This window comes from Ictalurus furcatus, chromosome 13 (genome assembly GCF_023375685.1).
Source record: "Ictalurus furcatus strain D&B chromosome 13, Billie_1.0, whole genome shotgun sequence".
NCBI classification, from domain to species: Eukaryota; Metazoa; Chordata; class Actinopteri; order Siluriformes; family Ictaluridae; genus Ictalurus; species Ictalurus furcatus.
In genome coordinates, this window is record NC_071267.1 from 4099961 (window position 1) to 4122193 (window position 22233).

Sequence of the window (22233 nt, forward strand, 5' to 3'; positions counted from 1 at the left end):
AAGAAGAAATCAAACATCAGCAGAAATCAGCTGGACTCCATATTCAAGGTGTGTGTGTCTTTTTAATGTGTGTAACTTGTGTGTGAGAAGGTTGCAGGTTTTTTATTTAAGATAATGACGTTTCACAGGTTTATCGATGTGCAGCAGCATTATGGGTAATCAGACAGAATTTCAGTTGTAACTGTGGTAATAGAAAGAGACCTTTCTTCTTTTCATAAAATAAAAGCATCTCTCAGTGTGTAACATTATAATATTTAGATGTGTTCCTGTGTGTTTCTAACTAGGAGCTGGAACACAAAGTCATCACTTTGATAAAGAATGAGCTGAAGAGGTTTAGGAAGCTCCTGAGTCCAGATTACCCAGCATGCACTGAGAGGGAGGTGGAGGATGAGGAGGATCTGCACAGTGTCAGAGAGGGAGCGCTGAAGATCACACTGCATGTCTTGAAGAACATGAACCACACAGATCTCGCTAACACACTGCACAACAGTAAGAGCTCTGAGTCGTGGCTTTATTCCATCAGGTTCACTTTAGAGAGAGGAAATAGTTTTAGATATGAACACCTTTAGTTTGAAGTTTGAGTTCAGTATCATGTACATCTGGTGCTTTTCTGTTCTGTTCGTGGTCCAGTTTGTGATTACTCTGTAAAGTGTTCCTGTTCCTTCAATAATATTTAGTCCATGAATCAGGAATGAACAGCAGCATTTGAAAGAATTCTACATTTTATATTGTGCTCAGTGATTTTGCATTAAAACATGTTATTACTTTGTTTATTAGAGTCTGTGGCCTCTGTCTATCAGACAGAGCTGAAATCCAGCCTGAGAGAGAAGTTTAAAAGAATTAATGAAGGAATCTCACAGCATGGAAGCTCAGCACTTCTGAATGAGATCTATACAGATCTCTACATCACAGAGGGTTGGAGTAGAGACGTCAATAATGAACATGAGGTGAGACAGATTGAGACAGCATCCAGGAGACCAGCAACACAGGAGACACCCATCAAATGTAATGAGCTCTTTAAAGACAAGTCCATCAGAAGAGTGCTGACTAAAGGAGTTGCTGGAATTGGAAAAACAGTCTCTGTGCAGAAGTTCATTCTGGACTGGGCTGAAGGAAAAGCAAATCAGGACGTCACCTTCATGTTTCCACTTCCCTTTCGAGAGCTGAATCTGATGAAGCAGAGAAATCTCAGTCTGATGGAGCTTCTTCATCACTTTTTCCCAGAAATGAGAAATCTAGAATTACTAGACTCCTACACAGTTGTGTTGATCGTTGATGGTCTGGATGAGTGTCGACTTCCTCTAAATTTCCAGAAGAATGAGAGATTGTGTGATGTGACAGAGTCAGCCTCGGTGGATGTACTGCTGACAAACCTCATCAAGGGGAATCTGCTTCCCTCTGCTCTCCTCTGGATCACCTCTCGACCAGGAGCAGCCAATCAGATCCCTCCTGAGTGTGTAGACCAGGTAACAGAGGTACGAGGCTTCAGTGATCCTCAGAAAGAGGAGTACTTCAGGAAGAGGATCAGTGATCAGGGCCTGGCCAATAAAATCATCACACGCATGAAGTCTTCAAGAAGCCTCTACATCATGTGCCACATCCCAGTCTTCTGCTGGATCTCAGCCACTGTTCTAGAGAGAATGTTTGGTGAAGCGGAGAGTGGAGAGGTCCCCAAGACTCTGACTCAAATGTTCACACACTTCCTGATCTTTCAGATGAAACACAAGGACCAAAAGTACCATCAGAAATGTGACCCTGATCCTCAGCAGACCAGAGAGAGTATCCTGGCACTGGGGAAACTGGCTTTCCAACAGCTGGAGAAAGGAAACCTGATCTTCTATGAGGAAGACCTGAGAGAGTGTGGCATTGATGTTGGAGAAGTGGCAGTGTACTCAGGAGTGTGTACCCAAATCTTCAGAGAGGAGTTTGGGCTTCACCTGGGGAAGGTGTTCAGCTTTGTACATCTGAGTGTTCAGGAGTTTCTGGCTGCTTTATACACATTTCTCTGCTTTATTTTTACAAAGACATATGTGTTAGTGGAGCAACGCACTGGCTGTTTCCATTTCTTCAGCAAGTCAACCATGTCTGATCTCCTCAGGAGTGCAGTGGACAAGGCCTTACAGAGTGAGAATGGACACCTGGACCTGTTCCTCCGCTTCCTTCTGGGTCTCTCACTGCAGTCCAATCAGACTCTCTTACGAGGCTTAATGCCCCAGACAGGAAGTAGCTCTCACAGCAAACAGGAAACAGTCGAGTACATCAAGGAGAAGATCAGGGAGAATCCTTCTCCAGAGAAATCCATCAATCTGTTCCACTGTCTGAATGAACTGAATGATCATTCTGTAGTGCAGGAAGTACAGACTTACCTGAACAGAGAAGGTAGCAGTCGTCTCAAAGGAACCAGACTCTCTCCTGCTCAGTGGTCAGCTCTGGTGTTTGTGTTACTGAACTCAGATCAGGAGCTGGATGAGTTTGATTTGAGGGAATATGACCGATCAGAGGAATGTCTTCTGAAGATGCTGCCAGTGGTCAAAGCCTCCAGAAAAGCTGAGTGAGTATTTTTATTTATAAATGTATTACTGCATGGTTTGTTATTTTAATGTAACACTGAACTGCACTGTTTGGATTAATGCTTGTTAATAGTTACTCTAATCATCTTTAAACAAACCTCTGGTACTGTTACAGAAGATTGTTTCACTTTTTACACTAACACGGTACGTTACTGCACTGAGATCTGGGCCATATGGACAAAACCTTATATCACCATTTATTACCTTTTCTCTAAAACTGATGAAAATGATCTCTACAAAATAACTGCATGTATTCATGACTGCTTTTTGATCATTTTGTGAACTAAACACCAGTGAAAGGCACTTTTTCTTTTCTCCTTTTACTTGAAAGTGACATTGAACAGAACTTCACAATTGAGAACAAGAAAAACATAATACTGTAACCATGGGAACAATATGAATACAACATGTGACATTGTGTGTGTGTGTGAGAGTTAAAGGTACAGGAGCAGTCTGGCTGTGCTGCTACAGTACATATTAATTTATTTTAGACATGCTATGCTAACAGAAAGAATAAGTTAATATTACCTGTCTTACTTTTCATTGTCTGCTTCTGCTCTGTTTCACCAACGAAATATTTCCAAACAAAGCCACAGCACGTCCTGCTCCTTTTTGTCCAAACGGGAGATTTCTTATTTATTTTATTTATTCTTTAGTTGGAGACCTTTTAACACGTACTTTCATTAAAAAATGGTTTCAAGTTTTGTTAGACATATCAAATCTCAGATTATGTCTTTCAGACCTCCGTCAGCCCTTTCAGCCTTATATTTCCCTTAACTCTTAGTTCTGTGCTACGAGCGAGAAAGTGTGGTTTACCACAAAGTATTCAGGCGCCTGGAGAGTCCAAATGAACACACACTGACACACATGCTGTTCACATAGACTTCCAGTTTATTCATGCAAAACGGAAGTATTTATACACATAGTTAAGCGGCAGTGCATGGGCGGGTTTCTACTGCAGGTGCTAGACAGATTTAGAAAAAATACACAGCACACACAGTCATAATACAAGAATACTTTTCAAGGTATGAAAATACATGTCAGCTATAATAAAGGATGGCAGTTTATCGGCTTATTCAAAGAGGTAATTAAATGAATACATTCATCATAGGTATTTGACAGCAGTTCATAATATAAGAAAATACATGATATAAGAGAATTCCCTTTCAAGTTTCAATTATAATAAAGCATTTGTTCAAACAAAAAAACATCTCTTTTCAGTCCTTTAAGGACCATTGTAACTGATAATTTATTATTATTATTATTAATAATAATAATAATAATAATAATAATACTGATGTGGTGTCCTGTCCTGATTTCTGTGTTAGAGAGAAACACACTCACATTTCTGTTACATGGTAAACTTTAGCTGGATTATGGCTGTGTTTCTGTGTTTGAGGTCAGAGTTCTGATATTTCATCATTTCTCTTCCAGTCTGTGGGAGTGTAATCTGACACAGGAAAGCTGTAGAGTTCTGTCCTCAGTTCTCACCTCAAACTCCTCCAGACTGAGAGAACTGGACCTGAGTCACAATAACCTGCAGGATTCAGGAGTGAAGCTGCTCTCTGCTGGACTGGAGAATCCACACTGTACACTGGAGACACTGAGGTACATACACACACACACACACACCCCAACAACAGTAGTAGTAATAATAATAATAATAATTTAAATAAATGAAAAAAATCGCACTGAAAGTTCACCCCCATACGATTAATCGACTATTAACAATAAATAAATAAATAAATAATCGACCAACAATTCGATTGTGAAAATAATCGTTAGTTGCAGCTGTGTGCTTAACTGCTGGTGAGCAGGGGGATGGGAAAGGGGCGGAGTTTGAGCTCCCTGCTGGGCAAGCAATTCACACCTCTCCACGAAAACATTGAGACAGAGATAAATCGGACAGCAGGACTAAAGCTTTTTTGGTAGTAAAACACCGTATACAACTGCCACAATAAAATTATAACATTTAACCCAAGATCGGACTTGTATAAACGTTTACTACCTTACATTACCTACATAGACGGAAATCCAGTTCGCTCGCGGTTTTATAAATCATGCACATTTCCATCGGTATAAAGTCCATCAGCTTTATTGAAAAAAACAAACGAAAAGTTCCATATTTAATAACAAATGTCCTCTTCAAAATGCATTGTGTTTTGATATCCCACTCCTCTGGAATTTAGTAATTAGACATAAACTGAACTGAGACACATTCTCAAAAGCTAATCTTCTTTGGCTATGCTGAACAACCCGCCTCCTAAATTTTAATCAGGCAGTCTAACTTGATTGACACCCACATGGACCAATTGTAGATACTTGTAGCTTTCAAACAAGCCCAAACTCGACATGATTGACCAGTCAGAGGCTGAGAAAATCAAACGCGTAATCAGCACAACCAAACCGTTTACGCGTGCATCCATTGGTCTTGAGTTGTGTGTCAGCGGGTACAGGGCAATCAGCACAGCGCTACAGGGCCGTGCAGAGAAACTATCAGTAAATGGCCGCTCCGCTCTGGCGGTCTTCCTGCAAAACTTTATACAGCAGGTTTTTACATGTTTTTCAGTTTTTGTCTGATTGCTAGTTTTCTACTGGTCACTCGTGTGTCTATCATTTGAGCCATTAGGAGAGCAAGTGTTCCTTCACCTGGGGCTCTGGCACAATTTTTTAATAAACATTATATTTTATAAGTATGTTTCAGACTTTTTTTTATGTGTGAGAAATTACACATTGTGTAACAGTTCATGCTACTGCCATTTGTTTTCATTTTGTGCCATTTGGAGAGGTTATTTTGTGCCTTTAAAAAAAAAAAGTTTGCTATTTCTAGAAGTCTGCAGTTTTTAAAGGCTTTGTGCCATTTTATAAGCTTTGTGCCATTTGGAGAGGTTTTTACCTGTGTTTGGATAACCTTACAGACAGTTTTAGTGGTTATAGATAACTTCCTCATATTTTGGTGTTCATGGAAAAGTACTTGGGGCATCTCTGAGACCAGGAATGGCGTTGATATCAACATTTGCTGTGAAGATATAACAATTGTGTTCAAAGTAAAAAAATTTTTTATAATTAAAAAAAAATAATAATTTGAATATATTGCCCCAGGTAGGCTAGGTAAAAGAAGAAATACTTGAAATAACTGCTAATTCTTAAAGTCTTTAGTATCTACTTTCATATGAGCCATTAACCACTACTGTGGTGTGTGAGATCACAAAACAAATCAATGCTGAACACAGGTGTGTTCATACAGGTGGAATGAACGCAAGTGTCGGGGCTTAAGGGGTTAATAACATGCCAATACTAGTTTATTGTTTATACACAGGCTGTTCATTTTATAGTTTTATCCTGACATTAGAACCTTATATTCAGGTAAACACTTTATTTCCCACCTGATGGAAACACCTCATTTCACAATCAGATAAATAAATCTAACACTTCATCATTTCTCTTCCAGTCTGCAAGAGTGTAAACTGTCAGAGGAAAGCTGTAGAGTTCTGTCCTCAGTTCTCAGCTCAAACTCCTCCAGACTGAGAGAACTGGACCTGAGTTACAATAAACTGCAGGATTCAGGAGTGAAGCTGCTCTCTGCTGGACTGGAGAATCCACATTGTACACTGCAGATACTGAGGTGCACACACACACACACACACACACACACACACACCCCCCCCCCAACAATAGTAATAATAATAGTAGTAATAATAATAATAATAACTTTATTTATATAGCACATTTCATACATAAAATGCAGCTCAAAGTGCTTCACAGTGGAAAATAAAATAAAATGACAAATATAATATTAAAGGAGACCTATTTTAAGCCTTTTTACAAGCTGTAATATAAGTCTCAGGTGTCCCCAGAATGTGCCTGTGAAGTTTCAGCCCAAAATACCCCACAGATCTTATACCCTGCTGTAAATGCCCCTTTTTGGGTGGAATCAAAAACAGGCTGTTTTGGTGTGTGTCTCTTTAAATGCAAATGAGCTGCTGCGCCCCTCCCCCCTTCCCCTCTTTACACCTATTGGTCTCCCGATCGCTCTAAAAAAAATCGATTTCTGGGATATTGTATATAATTTTCGGCCGTCAGGGAGCCGCTATCAGTATACGAGAGACTCCCGGAACTTCCGAGAGAAGTGGGATGTCTGTTTATGTTGTTATTTATTTTTTATCTTTCTTTTCATGTTACACATGACGCGGACTCGACTGTACTCAGAAAAACTACCGAGTCCAAAATGTCCGAGTCCGTATCAAGTTTGAGTACAGATTTACTTGAGTGTGGGACAAGTCCGAATTCATTCATAATTCGACTCGAGTACCCCAACTCCAATATAATTCACCCTCCCACAATTACTGCAGGTTATAACACAAAAACAAGCATAACATACTGTTAGATTCACGGGAAATCTCAGTTTAGGTCCGTCAGTCCCCCGCCGTGCCTTCTTCAGCCTTTATCTTCTACGTTTAACTCTTAATTCTGGGGTACGTGTGGTTTTCCGTCGAGCATTCGGGTACCCGGAGAGTCCCAATGAACACACACTGACACACATGCTGTTCACAGAGAGTTCTCAGTTTATTATTGCAAAACAGGAGTTATTTATACACAAAAATAAGAAGCAGTGCGTGGACGTTTTCTACTAGTGCAGGTACCAGACAGATTTAGACAAAACACACAGCACATAGTGATAATACAAAATAAGTCATGTGTCATGCTGACACAAAAATACATGTGTCAGCTATAATACAGGATAGCAGTTTGATCAGCTTATTCAAAGAGGTAATTAAGTGAATACATTCATCATAGGTATTTGAGAATTCCCTTCACATACTCATATACACTAATAGTAGTTACGGTTCTAATGTATTCTCCTTTTCCATCTTTCCAGTCATTATTCTGCTGGCAGGTGATCAGAGATGAGTGGATAGTGTCTGTCCTCCCTATAAGCTTTAAGTTTTAGCGTCTCTGTGAAACTCAGCTTTGTGTTAATGCTGAAATATCTACATCACTTCTCACATCAGAACAAAGTACATTTATTTCTACAGCGTGTAGATCAGTGTACATTACACACACATTTACTTTAATAACATGCCAATACTAGTTTATTGTTTATACACAGGCTGTTCATTTTATATTTTTATCCTGACATTAGAACCTTGTATTCAGGTAAACACTTTATTTCCCACCTGATGGAAACGCCTCATTTCACATCAAATAAATAAATCTAACACTTCATCATTTCTCTTCCAGGCTGTGGAGGTGTAATCTGACAGAGGAAAGCTGTAGAGTTCTGTCCTCAGTTCTCAGCTCAAACTCCTCCAGACTGAGAGAACTGGACCTGAGTCACAATAAACTGCAGGATTCAGGAGTGAAGCTGCTCTCTGCTGGACTGGAGAATCCACACTGTACACTGGAGACACTGAGGTACACACACACACACACACACACACACACACACACAGACGGAGAGAGAAGAATTTTAATAAACACAGCTACATCCAGTTTCCATCTGTGGTGATTGTAATTGTAGTGATGTGATATATTGTCATTGTTGTGTGTGTGAGATGGAGAGTAAATGTTCTGTATATAAAGATTTTGTGTAGTTGATGTTTTCAGAGCTAAAACTGAGTGTGTTAAGTGTGAGAAGGTTTTTGTTTTACAGGATGATTAAATGCAGTATTACAGATGAAGGTTGTGCTGTTCTGGCTTCAGCTCTGAGGTCAAACTCCTCATCACACCTGAGAGAACTGGATCTGAACTGTAATAATCCAGGAGAATCAGGAGTGAAGCTGCTCTCTGATCTACTGAAGGATCCACACTGTAAACTGGAGACATTATAGTGAGTTACTGACTTACTGTCTCTTTACTCTACTCTACTGTATCATACTGAATAATGTGTGTGTGTGTGTGTGTGTGTGTGTGTGTGTGTGTGTGTGTGTGTGTGTTGGTGTTTATGCTGATGTTGTGTGTTTACACTGATGCTCTTCTGTCTTTCAGCATTAAGGATAATAAACTCACCAGGACTGGTGTATGACAGGAGTCTCACCTCAAACCTCTTCTCCAGGATAAAGCAGTTTTGGTGAAGAGTTAGAACCCGTCCCACATTTCCAGCAGTTTGGGAGCTGAATCATTAAACTTAAAGGGACAGAGCAGATACAAAGTCAAGAACAGGCAGAAGGTCATACACAGGAGAAAGCAACACACGTAACGAAATATCTGCTGTAACACCAAAAGTATTTGACCTCCATTTATACCAGTTCCCGAAGGCACTTGGAGTCTGTGGTCATTCACCGTAGGACCAATTGCCCTGACTCTGTAGTAATACTACCCCCTGGGACTTCAGTGTATTGTAAGAATCATTTTCATGGTTGCCGTAAGATTCAGGATGTCTGGAGCTCCACTGTGTTTGAGATTGTGGCCTACATTGATGAAGTGGGAACGCTGTATAAGATGAGACGATGGCCCCACTAAAACTGTCCATTAAGTTAAATTGTATTTGTCAGTTAAATTGTAATTAATTTGCGCTTTTCGGTCATACAATATATTTTGACTTATTCTACTCTGTTTCCTTGTTTGTACTTTTAACTTTATGGGACGTTAAAATGTCTGGAAAGAACACGAAAACCCCTGGTAGCATTCAGACACGACTGAGGCCAAGTGTGCTCGCCGCAAGCAAGCCTCCTTCTCCCCCTGAATCCACATCGCCGAGCGGTGACTCTGACTTCGCCGCACTCAGGCTTGAGTTGCTGGCTTTACTGAGGAAGGACATGGCCGATATTTTTAAAAAGGAGCTCCAGAAGATTCTCAGGAATGCGCTGTTTACTATCCAGCTTGACCTGCAGGCCGTGAAAACACAGCTGGCTTGGTTGCTATCAAGGCTACCATATCAACACTGAAAGGTACTGTTGGGGAAATGGAGCACGTTCTCTCCGGTTGCACCGATGACAAAGCTCACATGAAGACTACTATTGAGTCTCTCACTGCGACCGTGACTCAATTAGAGAATAAATGTGAGGATTTGGAGTCGTGGTCATGGCGCAATAACGTTAGGATAGTGGGAGTTCCAGAGGTCGCTGACACATGTACAACTACTGCTGTAGTGGCCTTGTTAAAAGAGGCGTTTGATCTGGAGAAGGAGCCGGTTTTGGACCGGTCCCACCGGACCCTTCAGCCGAAGCCCAAGCCTGGTGAACGACCACGAGCTATTGTGTGCAGATTCCACTATCACAGTGACTGTGTTGACATTTTACGCCGTGCGAGAGAGCGGATTAAAGTGAGGGATTTGACCATTTCTGTTTTCCCTGACTACACAGCCAAGATAGCCCGGGCCTGAGCTGTATTTAACGAGGTTCGACATCAACTTTGTGGTATTGAGGGCGCTCGCTATGGAATACTTCACTCAGCTCGGCTTCGCATTACAAATAACGGTGTTCAGAAGGACTTTATTTCAGCTGAGGAAGCAGGAGACTATGTTCAACTCTTGATATCGGGGTGAAATGCATCACCTATATAGCTTCATCTTTTTTGCTCTTCTTTTATTTTTATTTCTTGCACTCTGCGTTCCAGCTCTACAGAATTCAGATTTTTATTGAAGATATTGTCGTTGCATTACTTCGCCTAGATTTTGTGGACCCACTCCTCTTAAATTTACTTCTGTATTAATGTGGTTCTCTGTTTTGATGCTCTGACCGGGTTAGAGTGTCTGTTTATTTAATTTTATTAGTGTTATTTCCTCGGCTTTACGTGCTACACTGTTATATTATTTGTTACAAGTCTTTAAAAGTTAAGGACATTATATTTGTTATTGTGTGCAGACTGTTTATCAGACTTGAAGTCGGTAGGGGCTTTTTCTCTTAGGGGAACTTTTTGTCTTGGTAATTTTGTTGGTTAGTTCAGCTTACTCTCCGAGTTGTTTTCACATTGTGGACAACGTTCGGTTTTTGTATGATACACTGCTGTCTCATTTGTTTCTGGAGACTTTGGGTGTGGGAGTTCAGTGGATTGTGAGAGTGAGCAGAACATGCCAATGCTTTGAAGCATGTGAATTGGAACAGAGTAATGTCTTTTAATTGCGAATCTGTTTTAGAGGATTTAAACCAAACATGGTGAACAAATTATATTATAGAATTCAGGTAATTTTACTGGGGTTATCTTATACAGTGTAGCAAGTAATAATCTGGAAAGACCTTTGTAATATCACAGTCTAAAACTGGATTTAAAGAGAAGCAAATTAGCAAATGAATCACATGTAAATGAATCATACGTAAATGAATCACTTGTATATGAATCACATGTTAATGAATCACATGTTAATGAATCACATGTTAATGAATGATATGAAAATGAATAAATAAATTAAAGACAGAAAAAAAAAACTGTCCATTGCTCAGAACTTAAAGCTGTTCTTACCTGGCAACAATATGCCAGGTGAACCAATGGTCTACTCGCCCTTTCCAGCCCCAGGAGTGAGTAGAGCCAGAAGGACCTAGAATTGGAGATTATTCACAAGTGGCCATAGTCCACACGAGAACGGGTGTAAGGAACTCTGAAGGTCAAGTCCACGTTGATTCTAGTTCTCAGCTCTCAGTGCTTCAGTCTAGTCCAACAGGGGTACAAAATTATTACTCTCTTATGAGTATAGGTTCATCTTTAGTGTCTCAACCCCAGGTGACCACACGAGAGAAAGAGTTGAATTTAAAACTTCTCTATGTCTTCATATAGCTCAGTCACTTGATCAGTCAGGAATGGGTTTAGTTTCAAGGACATCCTTTAGGCGTTTTACTCATGGGACTCTCAGTGTTCACCGGGATGGTGACCATTAAAGGTAGGGCTGAATTTGGAAAAGTTGGTTGAAGGCGCTTTTGCTCATGCCCACTAGGGGCTGCACTGATTCTTTATACACATCACTTCCTGTCTATAGAACCATGTCCAGTGCTTGAATCCTTTGCTACATTATGATTGTTGGTTGTTGGAAGAACAAGTTCCAAATGTGTGTTAAAAATGTGCCAACGCCATTAGATTTAGTCCCCCTTTGCAGTTATAATAACCTCCACTCTTCTAGGTAATCTTTCCACTTTATTTTGGAGCATGGCCTTTGGGATTTGTGTATTTGAGCATGCATTTCACCTCCTGAAGAGGAGACTAAAGGTGGAAACCCCTCAAAACAAACAACAACTGAAAGAAGCTGTGGTAAAAGCCTGGAAAAGCATCACAAAAGAAGAGTGCAACAATTTGGTGATGTAAGTGGATCAGCGCTCGATTATTTATTGCAAGGAAAGGATCTGCAACCAAATAGTGTTATTTACTTTGATTTCTATCTGTTCCAATATTTTTTGCTCACCTCAAAATGTTCTAACTTGTTTAACACATCTAGATGTATATATCAGGAAATTAAAGCTTCAATTTTGATCTATTGTCTCATATTCATCTTTTGAACTCAAACCCAAATGTCTTCAGTGTATAGCAAAAACAAAAGAATTCCAATACTTTTGAAGAGGACTGCATGTACGGCAAGGTTGACTGAAGACAGGTGGGGCTGATGGCCACTGATTATGATTAAGACAGTGCTCTCTGCCTCCCTCTAGTGATGCAACAAGTCAGTTGTCTACTTACACCACAATCCATTACAAAACTACAGACTCTCATTCCTATTTGGTGTTCAAATCTTCACAAGGAAATGTGCAATGACTTTTTACAACTATGGATTCACCACAAGAACATCAGAGATCTCCCAACATGCTTCACGGCCTACAGACATGGCCGCCTTGAACTACACTTCCCAGAACACTCACACACACACACACACACAAGCACACACTCTCTGCCTCTTTCTCAATCACCAGACTTCTGATCAGGCACACCCAGAGGCGTATCTACCGGGCAGGCAAGATAGACAATTGCCTGGGGCCCCACATACTGAGAAGGCCCCTGAGGGTTGATCATTTAAATTATCAGAAATTTTCATCTTAAAATAATGTGCAGCAGCATCTCAGAAACCCCCTTAAATGGGGCCTCTTTGCAGGGGGCTGTCAAATTTGAGGACTCATTTGTGCTCTGCCACCCCTTCACACTCGAGTTGCATGAACTTAATTCCTGAAAATGAATCTGAAAAATTAACCTGTTAACATTTTGCTGATACTGGAATCAGAATTAAATTCTTGGACCCATACTACTGTTACCTTCTCAGTACCGAGTTTGGGAAGAAGTCACACAGACACAGAGTTCAGTGAAAGATTCCTAGATTAATGCTGAAATTATCAGAATATATATATACCGAAAGGTGGAAGAGCTAGAGCATTGCTTGATTTAACTAGGAACAGGGAGCTTATTGTGTTGGATCAGGGACTTCTGTGTACTCAAAAGGTGAACCCAATTGCTGGAGGGATTCCCTAGGGAGGCACCTTAGGGAGGTGGTTCTTGATGGTATGATTCTTTCTTTCCATGATCCCTGAACTTTGTGGATGATATGGGATGTGGAAGTGCCAATCAATCTTCAGATATTTGCAATGTTTCTGTGTTACCTTAGAAACAAAGGATGTTCCATTATCACAATCAATAACCTGAGGAATACCATAGTGCAGGGTTATTTCTTTGGCTAGAATCTTAACAACAGTGTTGGCATTTTCTTTTGAGTATGGGAAAGTGTCTATCCATTTGGAGAATTTGTCCACAGTAACTAAAAGGTATTTGAGACCTCTGACAGTTGGCATGTGTGTGAAGTCAATTTGCAATGCCTGAAAGGGGCCACTAGGTGGTGGCAATGCATCATGTTTTTCGTTTTTTCTTGTACATTTGGTCTAGCACAGGTCAGACGATGTTAAAGCCAAGATCACCACTCTTCATGCAGCATGAGAAATGAGGCCTGCATTTGTACAAAAAAAAAAAAAGCAACATTAATGTTGCATTGAGTTAGAATGAGAAAATGTGAAATGTTTGGACAATCGGGCTGGGCGGCCCACATTGCCAATTCATCAGTGAGTGAATTACCATGAGCCTTATCTGTGTTAGAGGAGTCCTGACCTTTAACCTTAACAATAGCAAGCCTGTCAGGTAAGAGCGAGGCTTCTAAGAGATCAGAAACGTGCAATATAGGTTTGCCATCAGCGGCACGCAAACCATGAGCATGGCATGTCTTTCCAAAATCATGTGTGTCACCAAAAGCATATACGGATTTTGCTTACAATAAATGGGCTGAGTAGCCTTCAGATTTGCAGTATATGAGGGTAACTGTATATGACCCTCTTTGTTAGAATACTGAGCCCACAGTGTTTTAGGGACTGAGGCAAGTGCATCAACCAGCAGACGCTCGGCACAGTCAGGCTCATGCTCATCGTCAGCAACATGACAAACAGAAGAGAAACAGAGGTTAGATGGAGTGAGCAGTGTAAACTGTCCGTATTGTGAGTGAACATGTCAGTTTAAACATTAAATCCTGACCTAGTAAGTTGAAAGGACATGAAAGGATGACAACAAATCTGTGAAAAAAACTAAATGTCAGGGTCGTCAGGGGAAGTAACATGTAGTAACATGTAGACAGTGCGGTACACTGTCATTTACTGTGCCTATTGTCCTGTTTTAGTAGTATTGTACTGTCCTGTGTTGTTAGCACACGTCTGCACGTGCACTTTGTGTAGAATGTGTAGATCATATTTAGATCTGTGTCGTCTCATGTGGTTAGTGTCTTGTTTTATGTGGCACCGTGGTCCTGGAGGAACATTGTTTCATTTCACTGTGTACTGTACCAGCTGTATATGGTGGAAACGACAATAAAACCACTTGAACTTGCACTAGGGAGTGTATTTTTGGACCCCCATCTATTCCCACAGAGTTAATGCTAAAGAATACAATGAACATCAGGACCGGTTAACTGAGCGTATCTGGTGTGATGTTTAAGTGAGTCAACAAAATGTCCAGGTTTATCAGTCAAAGGCAGAGCATCACAAATGACTTTTATCTCCATAACACTAGGCGGTTTCAGGGTATAACATTTACCAACTTGTATGAAGCCAAGCTCGCACGTTTGGCGCTGTTCCAGGGCTCACGGTGGCACCCTCGAACTTTTCTACTTGGGATACAGACGGATGAGTATGATATGGCAGTGGAGTGCTTGAGGAAATGGGGGAGGGACAGCTACATGCTAAATTTTCATGGTAAATTTTTGTGAGGTCTTTTGAAGTGCCCTTTTCTTGGGAGGATATTCTACGTCTGATTGAGGTTTAATACATGCCCTTGTACTTAGTGCCTGCTTCATGTATTTGTAATCCCATCTAGGGTCCCCCAAAGTGTCTAAAGTGCATAACGCCACCGTTAATAAATGAGCTTCATTGAAAGTAAGTAAGTAAGTCAATTTTATTTATATAGCATGTTTCACACAGCAAAGCTGACCAAAGTGCTGAACAGAGTAAGGAAAGTAAAAATAGAAAACAGAATAAAACCAAATAAAAACAGACAATAAACAACAGTAAAAATTAGATTAAAACGCCTGGGAGAAGAGATATGTTTTAAGCCTCTTTTTATAAGTGGTAACAGAAGGTGCAAGGCAGATGTCCAGTGAAAATTCAGGGACAGGTCTGAGAACTGCGAAGTGAAGGAAGAACGAATGGTAATTACTTTATCAGCAAAAAACATTAAAAACTTCACAAAGTTCAGCCCAGGGTTCCCCATGGAATTGGCAACTCGGATTAATAATTGAATTTATTGTGGTGAATAAAATCTTAGGTCTATGACAGTGTGTAGTGATTAAATCAGAGAAATACCTAGACATAGCTGACTTTGCTGCATTCTGAAACTTAAACAAACAATCTTTATAAATCTGAAAGGACACAGTTAAATGATCATGCTTCATCTCCGCTCGGCTTTACGACAAGCCTGTCTGAGAGAACGAGTATTATCGTCCAGCCAGTAATAAGATTTACGATTTGGTTGTTTCAGTTTAAAAAGGAGCAATGGAATTTAAAATATTAGAGCAAAATGTGTAAAATAAGGCAATCAAATCGTCAGGCCCAGAAGAAGACTCTGCAGCACTCAAGATAGATGTTTCAACAGCATTAGCTAGATAACTTTCACTAAACTGAGAGGCCGTGAAAGAATTAATAAAACGGGAGTAATATCCTGAAGGCCTAGTCACAAAGGCAGAGCTGGCAGCAGGGACATTAAAAACAATTGGTTGTGATCAGAGAAATAAGCATGTTCAATATTAACATTATCAACAGCGGTTCCATATGACAATATAAGGTCTAGATTAGGACCAAGGACATGTGTTGCCTGATTTATATGTTAAATAAGACCAAAGGATTCCAAGATATTACAAAATTCAGTAACCAAGGGTCGACCAGGGCAGCAGACATGCACATTAAAATCACCCAATAACAACATACGATCATACAACAGAATAATAGAAGTTAAAAAAATCACAAAAATCACTTAAAAAAAGCATTGTCCAGGTTATCCTATAGATCAAAGCACAGAATAACGTGGAAGAGGTCGAATCTAACACAACACACTGCACCTCAAATGATGAGTAAATCCCAACAGAAACTGTCCGAATGTTCAGTGACTGTTTAAAAACCATAGCAACCCCACCACCCTTGCTAGAAGGCCTTGGAGTTCTAATAAAACAGTTTGGCGGAGTTCCAGTCATGTCTGGGAGAAAAGTCATTTAAGATGAAAGTTTTGTTGCACACCGACCTAGCGTTAACTAGGGCCATATTCAGAGGAGACTGAGGTAACGAGGTCAGATCCGGTGAAAGGAATTCCAGTTGGCGGAGATTTAAACAGTTCACTCTTCTCTGACGAATCCGTAATCGTGGAGGAGCAGAGCAATTAGATGAGTGTTGGAAGTCCGGGAAAATAGGCAGATGAAAAACATATCTGTAATCCCATGACCGTCGCGTCAAATGGAGTCCCTCCAAGCTTATAGTAACCAAGGGAAACTCAATCAATTGTATGGAGGAAGCGCTTGTCCATCTGATTCTCACACGTACACCAGCACTATTCCCTCTCTTCCTGCGGCTCTTCCTTAGAGGAGGAAAGCAGCATGGTATCCGGCGAGCGCACTCCAACCCGGGTCGGCTGGACGAGGATTGAAAACGAGAATACAGAGTAGGACAAAATCGCAGATGCGCTCCCATACAGCTTCTGATGTTAAGCAAAGCTTGACGATTGTAGGTCAACACTGAATCTACATGATACTAGTGTGGCACGAGACACAGTAAAAACAGCACAGTTGCCAGACGAACAGACATAACAGATAGAACAAACGGTAATAGACGGGAAAGACAAGAGCGACGGCATGCCGACAGGTACACTGGCGCCATCTTGGGTCAAAGGTCAATAAGTACTTTCAGTGAAAGTCTCTACAATGCTTGCGTTTGCAGAAAACATCACGGATTAAAAAGATGTGATATTTTCAACCCACACATTAAGAATACAAGGACATCTACATGGAGGCAGAAAATAAAAGATCACTTATCTCCATCCATATGTCCCACTTCTGATACCATTAAACTGTTAAGATTTTGCTGATACCAGCCTCAGAATTAAATTCTTGGACCCACGCTACTATTACCTTCTCAGTACTGAGCTTGGGAAGAAATCACACAGACACAGAATTCAGTGAAAGATTCAGAGTATATATGCAGAAAAGAAGAAGACTTAGATCATTGCTTGACTTAACTAGGAACAGAGAGCTTATTGTGTCGGGACAGGGACTTGTGTACTCAGATAAGATGTACACACTATCAGAGAGAGAGAAAGATAGAGGAAAAGAGGAAACAGGACAGGTGTAAGTGATGGAGATAATGACGAATGAATTAAGGATAATGAAAGACAAACAAACCCAAAACTATTTGTCCAATTTCAGATTTATTTCACCTTATTATAAAATTTATGTTTTTATGTAACATTGTATGTTTTCCCATAATGATGTGGGCTTCACCTATCATACCTACATATTTTATTCAGACAGTAGACAGGGGAGCCGGGAGTCGAAGGGGGGGCTGTTACAGGGGGAAGGGACACAGTTTTGAGACCATGCTCAGCAATTGTAGTGTAGCCCCTTCTTGATTCATTACAATTATTTTCAGTAATGAAACTAAGTCTTCGTAATATGCATCTACTGCGATTCCTCCACGGAAGTAAAGGATCACAACAACATCTCCAGGTAACATGAAGACATAACAACATAAATCTGTCAGAAGGGCCCCACATAATCTAGGTTCACCTCTGGGCACATCTGATCCCAATTACACACACACACACACACACACACACACACACACACACACCTGTATGTAGAGACTTTATTCCGCCTGCTCTTTGAGAAGTATATGCTCAATTCCATTCTGTCTTTGACGTTACCAAACAGTTGTATTTGCTGCCTGTTTTTCACCCAAGTCCTAAAAGTAGATAAAGAGAGCCCAATTAAACAAATGAGACAAAAATATAATACTTGGCCATTTATTTATTGAGCAAAAAGATCCAATATTACATTTCTCTTAGTAGCAAAAGTATGTGAAACTTTGTTTTTAGTATCTGGTGTGACCCTTGTGCAGCAATAACTGCAACTAAATGTTTCTGTTAACTGTTGATCAGTCCTGTACATCGGCTTGGAGGAATTTTTGTTCATCCCATGATACACTTCCACAAGCATGTGTTGTGAACATAAGACTTTGATAGATCCCTGTTATACTTTTGTGTGAAAATCTGATCTTTTATGTCAAATTTGTGCATAAATATAGAACATAAGGGTTCAGTTTATGTCTCAGTTGTTGAATATTTTTATGTTAATACAAATATTTACACATGTTTGAACTTTGTTGTAAATAAAAACATTTGAATGTGAGAGGATGTTTCTTTTATTCCTGAATATATGAATTTCTATATCCTTCCTGACAGCTAAAACAAATCTGGCCATTTAGATGTTTTTTTTGTTTTGTTTTGTTTTGTTTTGTCTTTTGCACCATTCTGTGTAAACTCTAGATTGTTGTTTGTGAAAATCCCAGGAGATCAGCAGTTTCTGAAATACTAAACCAGCCATGGTTCATATTATTTTTTTTGCATTGCATTACTGCCACAAGATTGGCGGATTAGATAACTGTATGAATGTGCAGGTGTACAGGTTTAACAACGTTGATGGTGAGTCTCAGTAGGACATGGACCATGAAGAGCTTTGAAAAAAGGGCATTTTAATTTTGAGGGCTATAGGCATTGACATGTTTTCTGGTACCAAAAGATGGCGCTGCTAGCATAGAGTATGTGACATAAAGTTCTTAATTATTGTATGTTCTGATGCAGTACTGAGTCAAGAGACTGTTATGCATTATTTTCTGTATATTATTACATATTATTACATCTGTATAAAGATCTTGCCCCATCTCATATTGTCTCAGGGCTTTGTCTCATTGGTTGAGCTTTAAAGGGTATGTGACAAACTGGGTGAAATTTAGATTTTTAACTTTAAATACAGCTGCAAGGTGTAAAATCCAAAATGAGATTGCTTTCTCTTCATAGGAAAATGGTGGTTTAACCAGTGTGAAGCAATTTTGTTGCTCATCATCTGTGTAGTGAATTACTAATTGTGTGGTGGAGTTAAATATGTCATGATTTAACTCACTGCCTTGCAAGGATGTTGTGAAATTAAATTTTAATATTGGAATTTAAACGTGTAATGTGATGAAGTGTGCCAGCTTCAGAAGGTGTCACTCAGTGTGACTGTGCCTAGCATACAGCGCATAAACACACACTGCAGCGGATACAAATTATTTGTGTAATACTGTCACGAATTTGAGGCTGCAACAGTTCCAGTTCAGATTATTTTAAGGTCAACAATGCAGACAATACCGAAACGTTAAGCAGGTCAAAGTCAAAAACAGCTGAGGGTCAGGCGATGTGCAGAGTCAACTAGGCAAAGCTAAACACAAGATTTAAAAACAGGCAGAGAATTGAAAACTAGGATATTCAACACAGTACAAAATGCTAGGTAAAGTCAGATGTGCTAGGACAAACTGAGCATTTACTTCACAAACTTTCAGTGAATTAGAGTCTCTTTTATGTGAATGTGAGATAGGAACAGGTGTGTGTGATCAGAAGTCAGGTGATTGGGAGTGTGTTGGATTCTGTGTGTTGCATTCTCCGGGGTGGCCATGTTTGTAGGTCACGGTGTGTTCTGGGTATTGGAGTTTGTGGATTGCATGGACCTAACAGAATCTCTCTCTCCCCCCCACACTCCCAAAATGGCTTATTCTGGGAGCACAATGTTTATGACGCATTGTGTCATGTGCAAGAACCCAATTCTGTTCCTCGGGGCCATATCCTTCCCACTCTACGAGGTACTCCAGTCGACTAATTCTGTGTCTGGAGTTGACTATGGATTTTACCAAATGTATGCAGACTGACCTTCAATGTTGATTGGGCAGGAGGACTGGTAGGTGGGACGCTTGTGGCCAATGGTCCTGGAATGACTAGTTTCAATTGAATGACATGAAAAATAGGTGCTATGTAGCAGTGTCATGGGAGGTCTACTTTGTTGATTTGTTTAAGCACTTTGTATGGGCCAATGTACCTGTGGTTAATTTTTTGCATGTTTGGGATTATCTGAAATCTTTGGTGGCCAGCCATACTCACTGTCCCAGTTGGTAACAAGGGTTTTCTCCATGATGACGATCAGTGTTTACCTAGTGGGTTTGGGCCATCTGTTTGAATCGTTGATGGGTGTTCTCACAAAACTGTTAACTCCTACAGAACCTGTAATCCACAGTTGGTGTGTCAGTGGGCTTAGCAGTCCAGGGGAACAGAGGAGGTTAGTAGCTGGGTACACACTGAAATCATGTCAATTGGGTGGAGGAATGTTGTAGGAAGTTCTGGGAGGTCTGACCCAGGGCAGGAACTGATTTGCCTGATTTGCCCACTCTACCTGACCGTTGGGCTGTGGGTGATAACCTGGAGGTCAGACTTATTCACCTAGAGGTGAATTGGGGGCCCCAATCACTGACAATGTCCTAGGGGATTCTGAAGTACCTGAACATGTGGTTGAATAAAAGTTCTGCCATCTCAAATACAGTAGGTAGACTGCGCAATCTAATAAGACACAGGCATGTAGAGAACCTATCCACAATGACCAGAATTGTAGTGTGCCCTAAGGATTCTGGCAGGTTAGTGATGAAATCGTCAGCGATGTGGGACCAGGGCCGTTTGGGGTGTGGGCAGTGGTAGGAGCTTGCCGACTGGTAAAGTTCTGAGTACCTTAACTTGGACACGGGAGGTGCAGGAGGACATGGATCATAGTACATCAGCTCTGATGTGGGGCCACAGGTATTTAGTTTGCAGAAGGTGATAGGTACGTCTGATACCTGTGTGACCTGTGACTATGGAAGTGTGAGCCAATGTGATAAGTACTGTTCAGAAGTTAGCTGGCACAAACATTGTTTGGGAGCAAGCAAGGGGAAATTTGTGCAGCAGTAGGCAGGCAATGGCTTGATCAACCTCTCAGTCCACGCACCCACGAAAAAGGATGGTGGGAGGATAGGCTCTACATTGGCCTCTCGTGGTTTCTCAGTGTATATTTGAGAGCGCATGTCTGCTTTCATATTTCTGGAGACAGGTCAGTAGGATAGGGTGAACTGGAACCTGGCAAAGAAGAGGGACCAGCAAGCTTGGCTGGGATTTAGAAGTTTAGCGGTTCAGAGGTACATCGTGTTTTCGTGTTCTATGAAAATGACAAACAGTTGCTCAACTCCCTTCAGCCAGAAGAAATTTGAATGTTACTCAAATAATGCCATGAATAATTTGAAAAGTAATTTTGCCTGAAATGCCCATCCCTAGTAGAAATTGTGTAATGTTTTCCTAAAGTTACCTAAAATTCTTTTTATATTGTATCAGAAATTGCTCAATGTGGCAGTTACAAAAAAATGGAACTATACCTCAGAAAAAGGCAGAGAATTTTCTATACTTTTATTTATGTGTTTCTAAAAACCTTTTCCTATGCAGAAAACCTAATTCTCTAACTATGTAGAATGTCTCTAACTGACCTATTGTTCCACAATGCAGAAGACGTTGACAAAATCACAGACCCATGCATGGAATTTGTAGATTAAGGTAGGATTATTAGAAGACATTTTGAACACATTAAATATTTTGACCAATGTGGATATCCAATATCTGGATATTTATATTTGGTGTTTATTTTTAATTAAACACTGCAAAAATCTAGTCTTGCTTCACATACCCAAGAATGTGTGTATGCTCACACACACACACACACACACACACACACACCACTGCCCATCCCCCTCTGCCAGAACCGGTTTGTACTGAAGTTTGAATGTACACAGGTTGTTTTAAGAGTTCATACTGTGACTATTTCCTGTAAGTGAACTCTGTGCTGATACAAGGTTTGATTTAACACACCGATGTTGGAGTGAAGTAAACGTGTATCCTGCTGTAATCTGGAGAAGGAGACATGACCTTCAACATGAGTGTGTCTGGAAAACAGGACTTAAAGAAAGAGAGATGAGTCAGTATTACATTCACCAGCAATAAATACACACCGTCTCATGGGAACAGATCTGTATGTTTGGGATTACCTGAAATCTTTGGTCGTAGAAAGTTCTGGGAGGTCTGACACAGGGCAGTAACTGATTTGCCTGATTTGCCCACTCTACCTGACCGTTGGGTT

The 22233-nt window shown here is 40.4% G+C and overlaps 1 protein-coding gene across 1 annotated transcript; it reads left to right on the forward strand.

The window, feature by feature from the left end:
* Positions 1-246: 246 nt before the first annotated feature.
* On the forward strand, positions 247-16646 carry LOC128617310 (NLR family CARD domain-containing protein 3-like). The gene is made up of 4 exons (XM_053640387.1): positions 247-489; positions 778-2551; positions 4005-4187; positions 16583-16646. The coding sequence occupies exons 1-4, from the start codon at positions 453-455 to the stop codon at positions 16644-16646; spliced, it is 2058 nt and encodes a 685-aa protein (XP_053496362.1). The 5' UTR covers positions 247-452.
* Positions 16647-22233: the final 5587 nt, after the last annotated feature.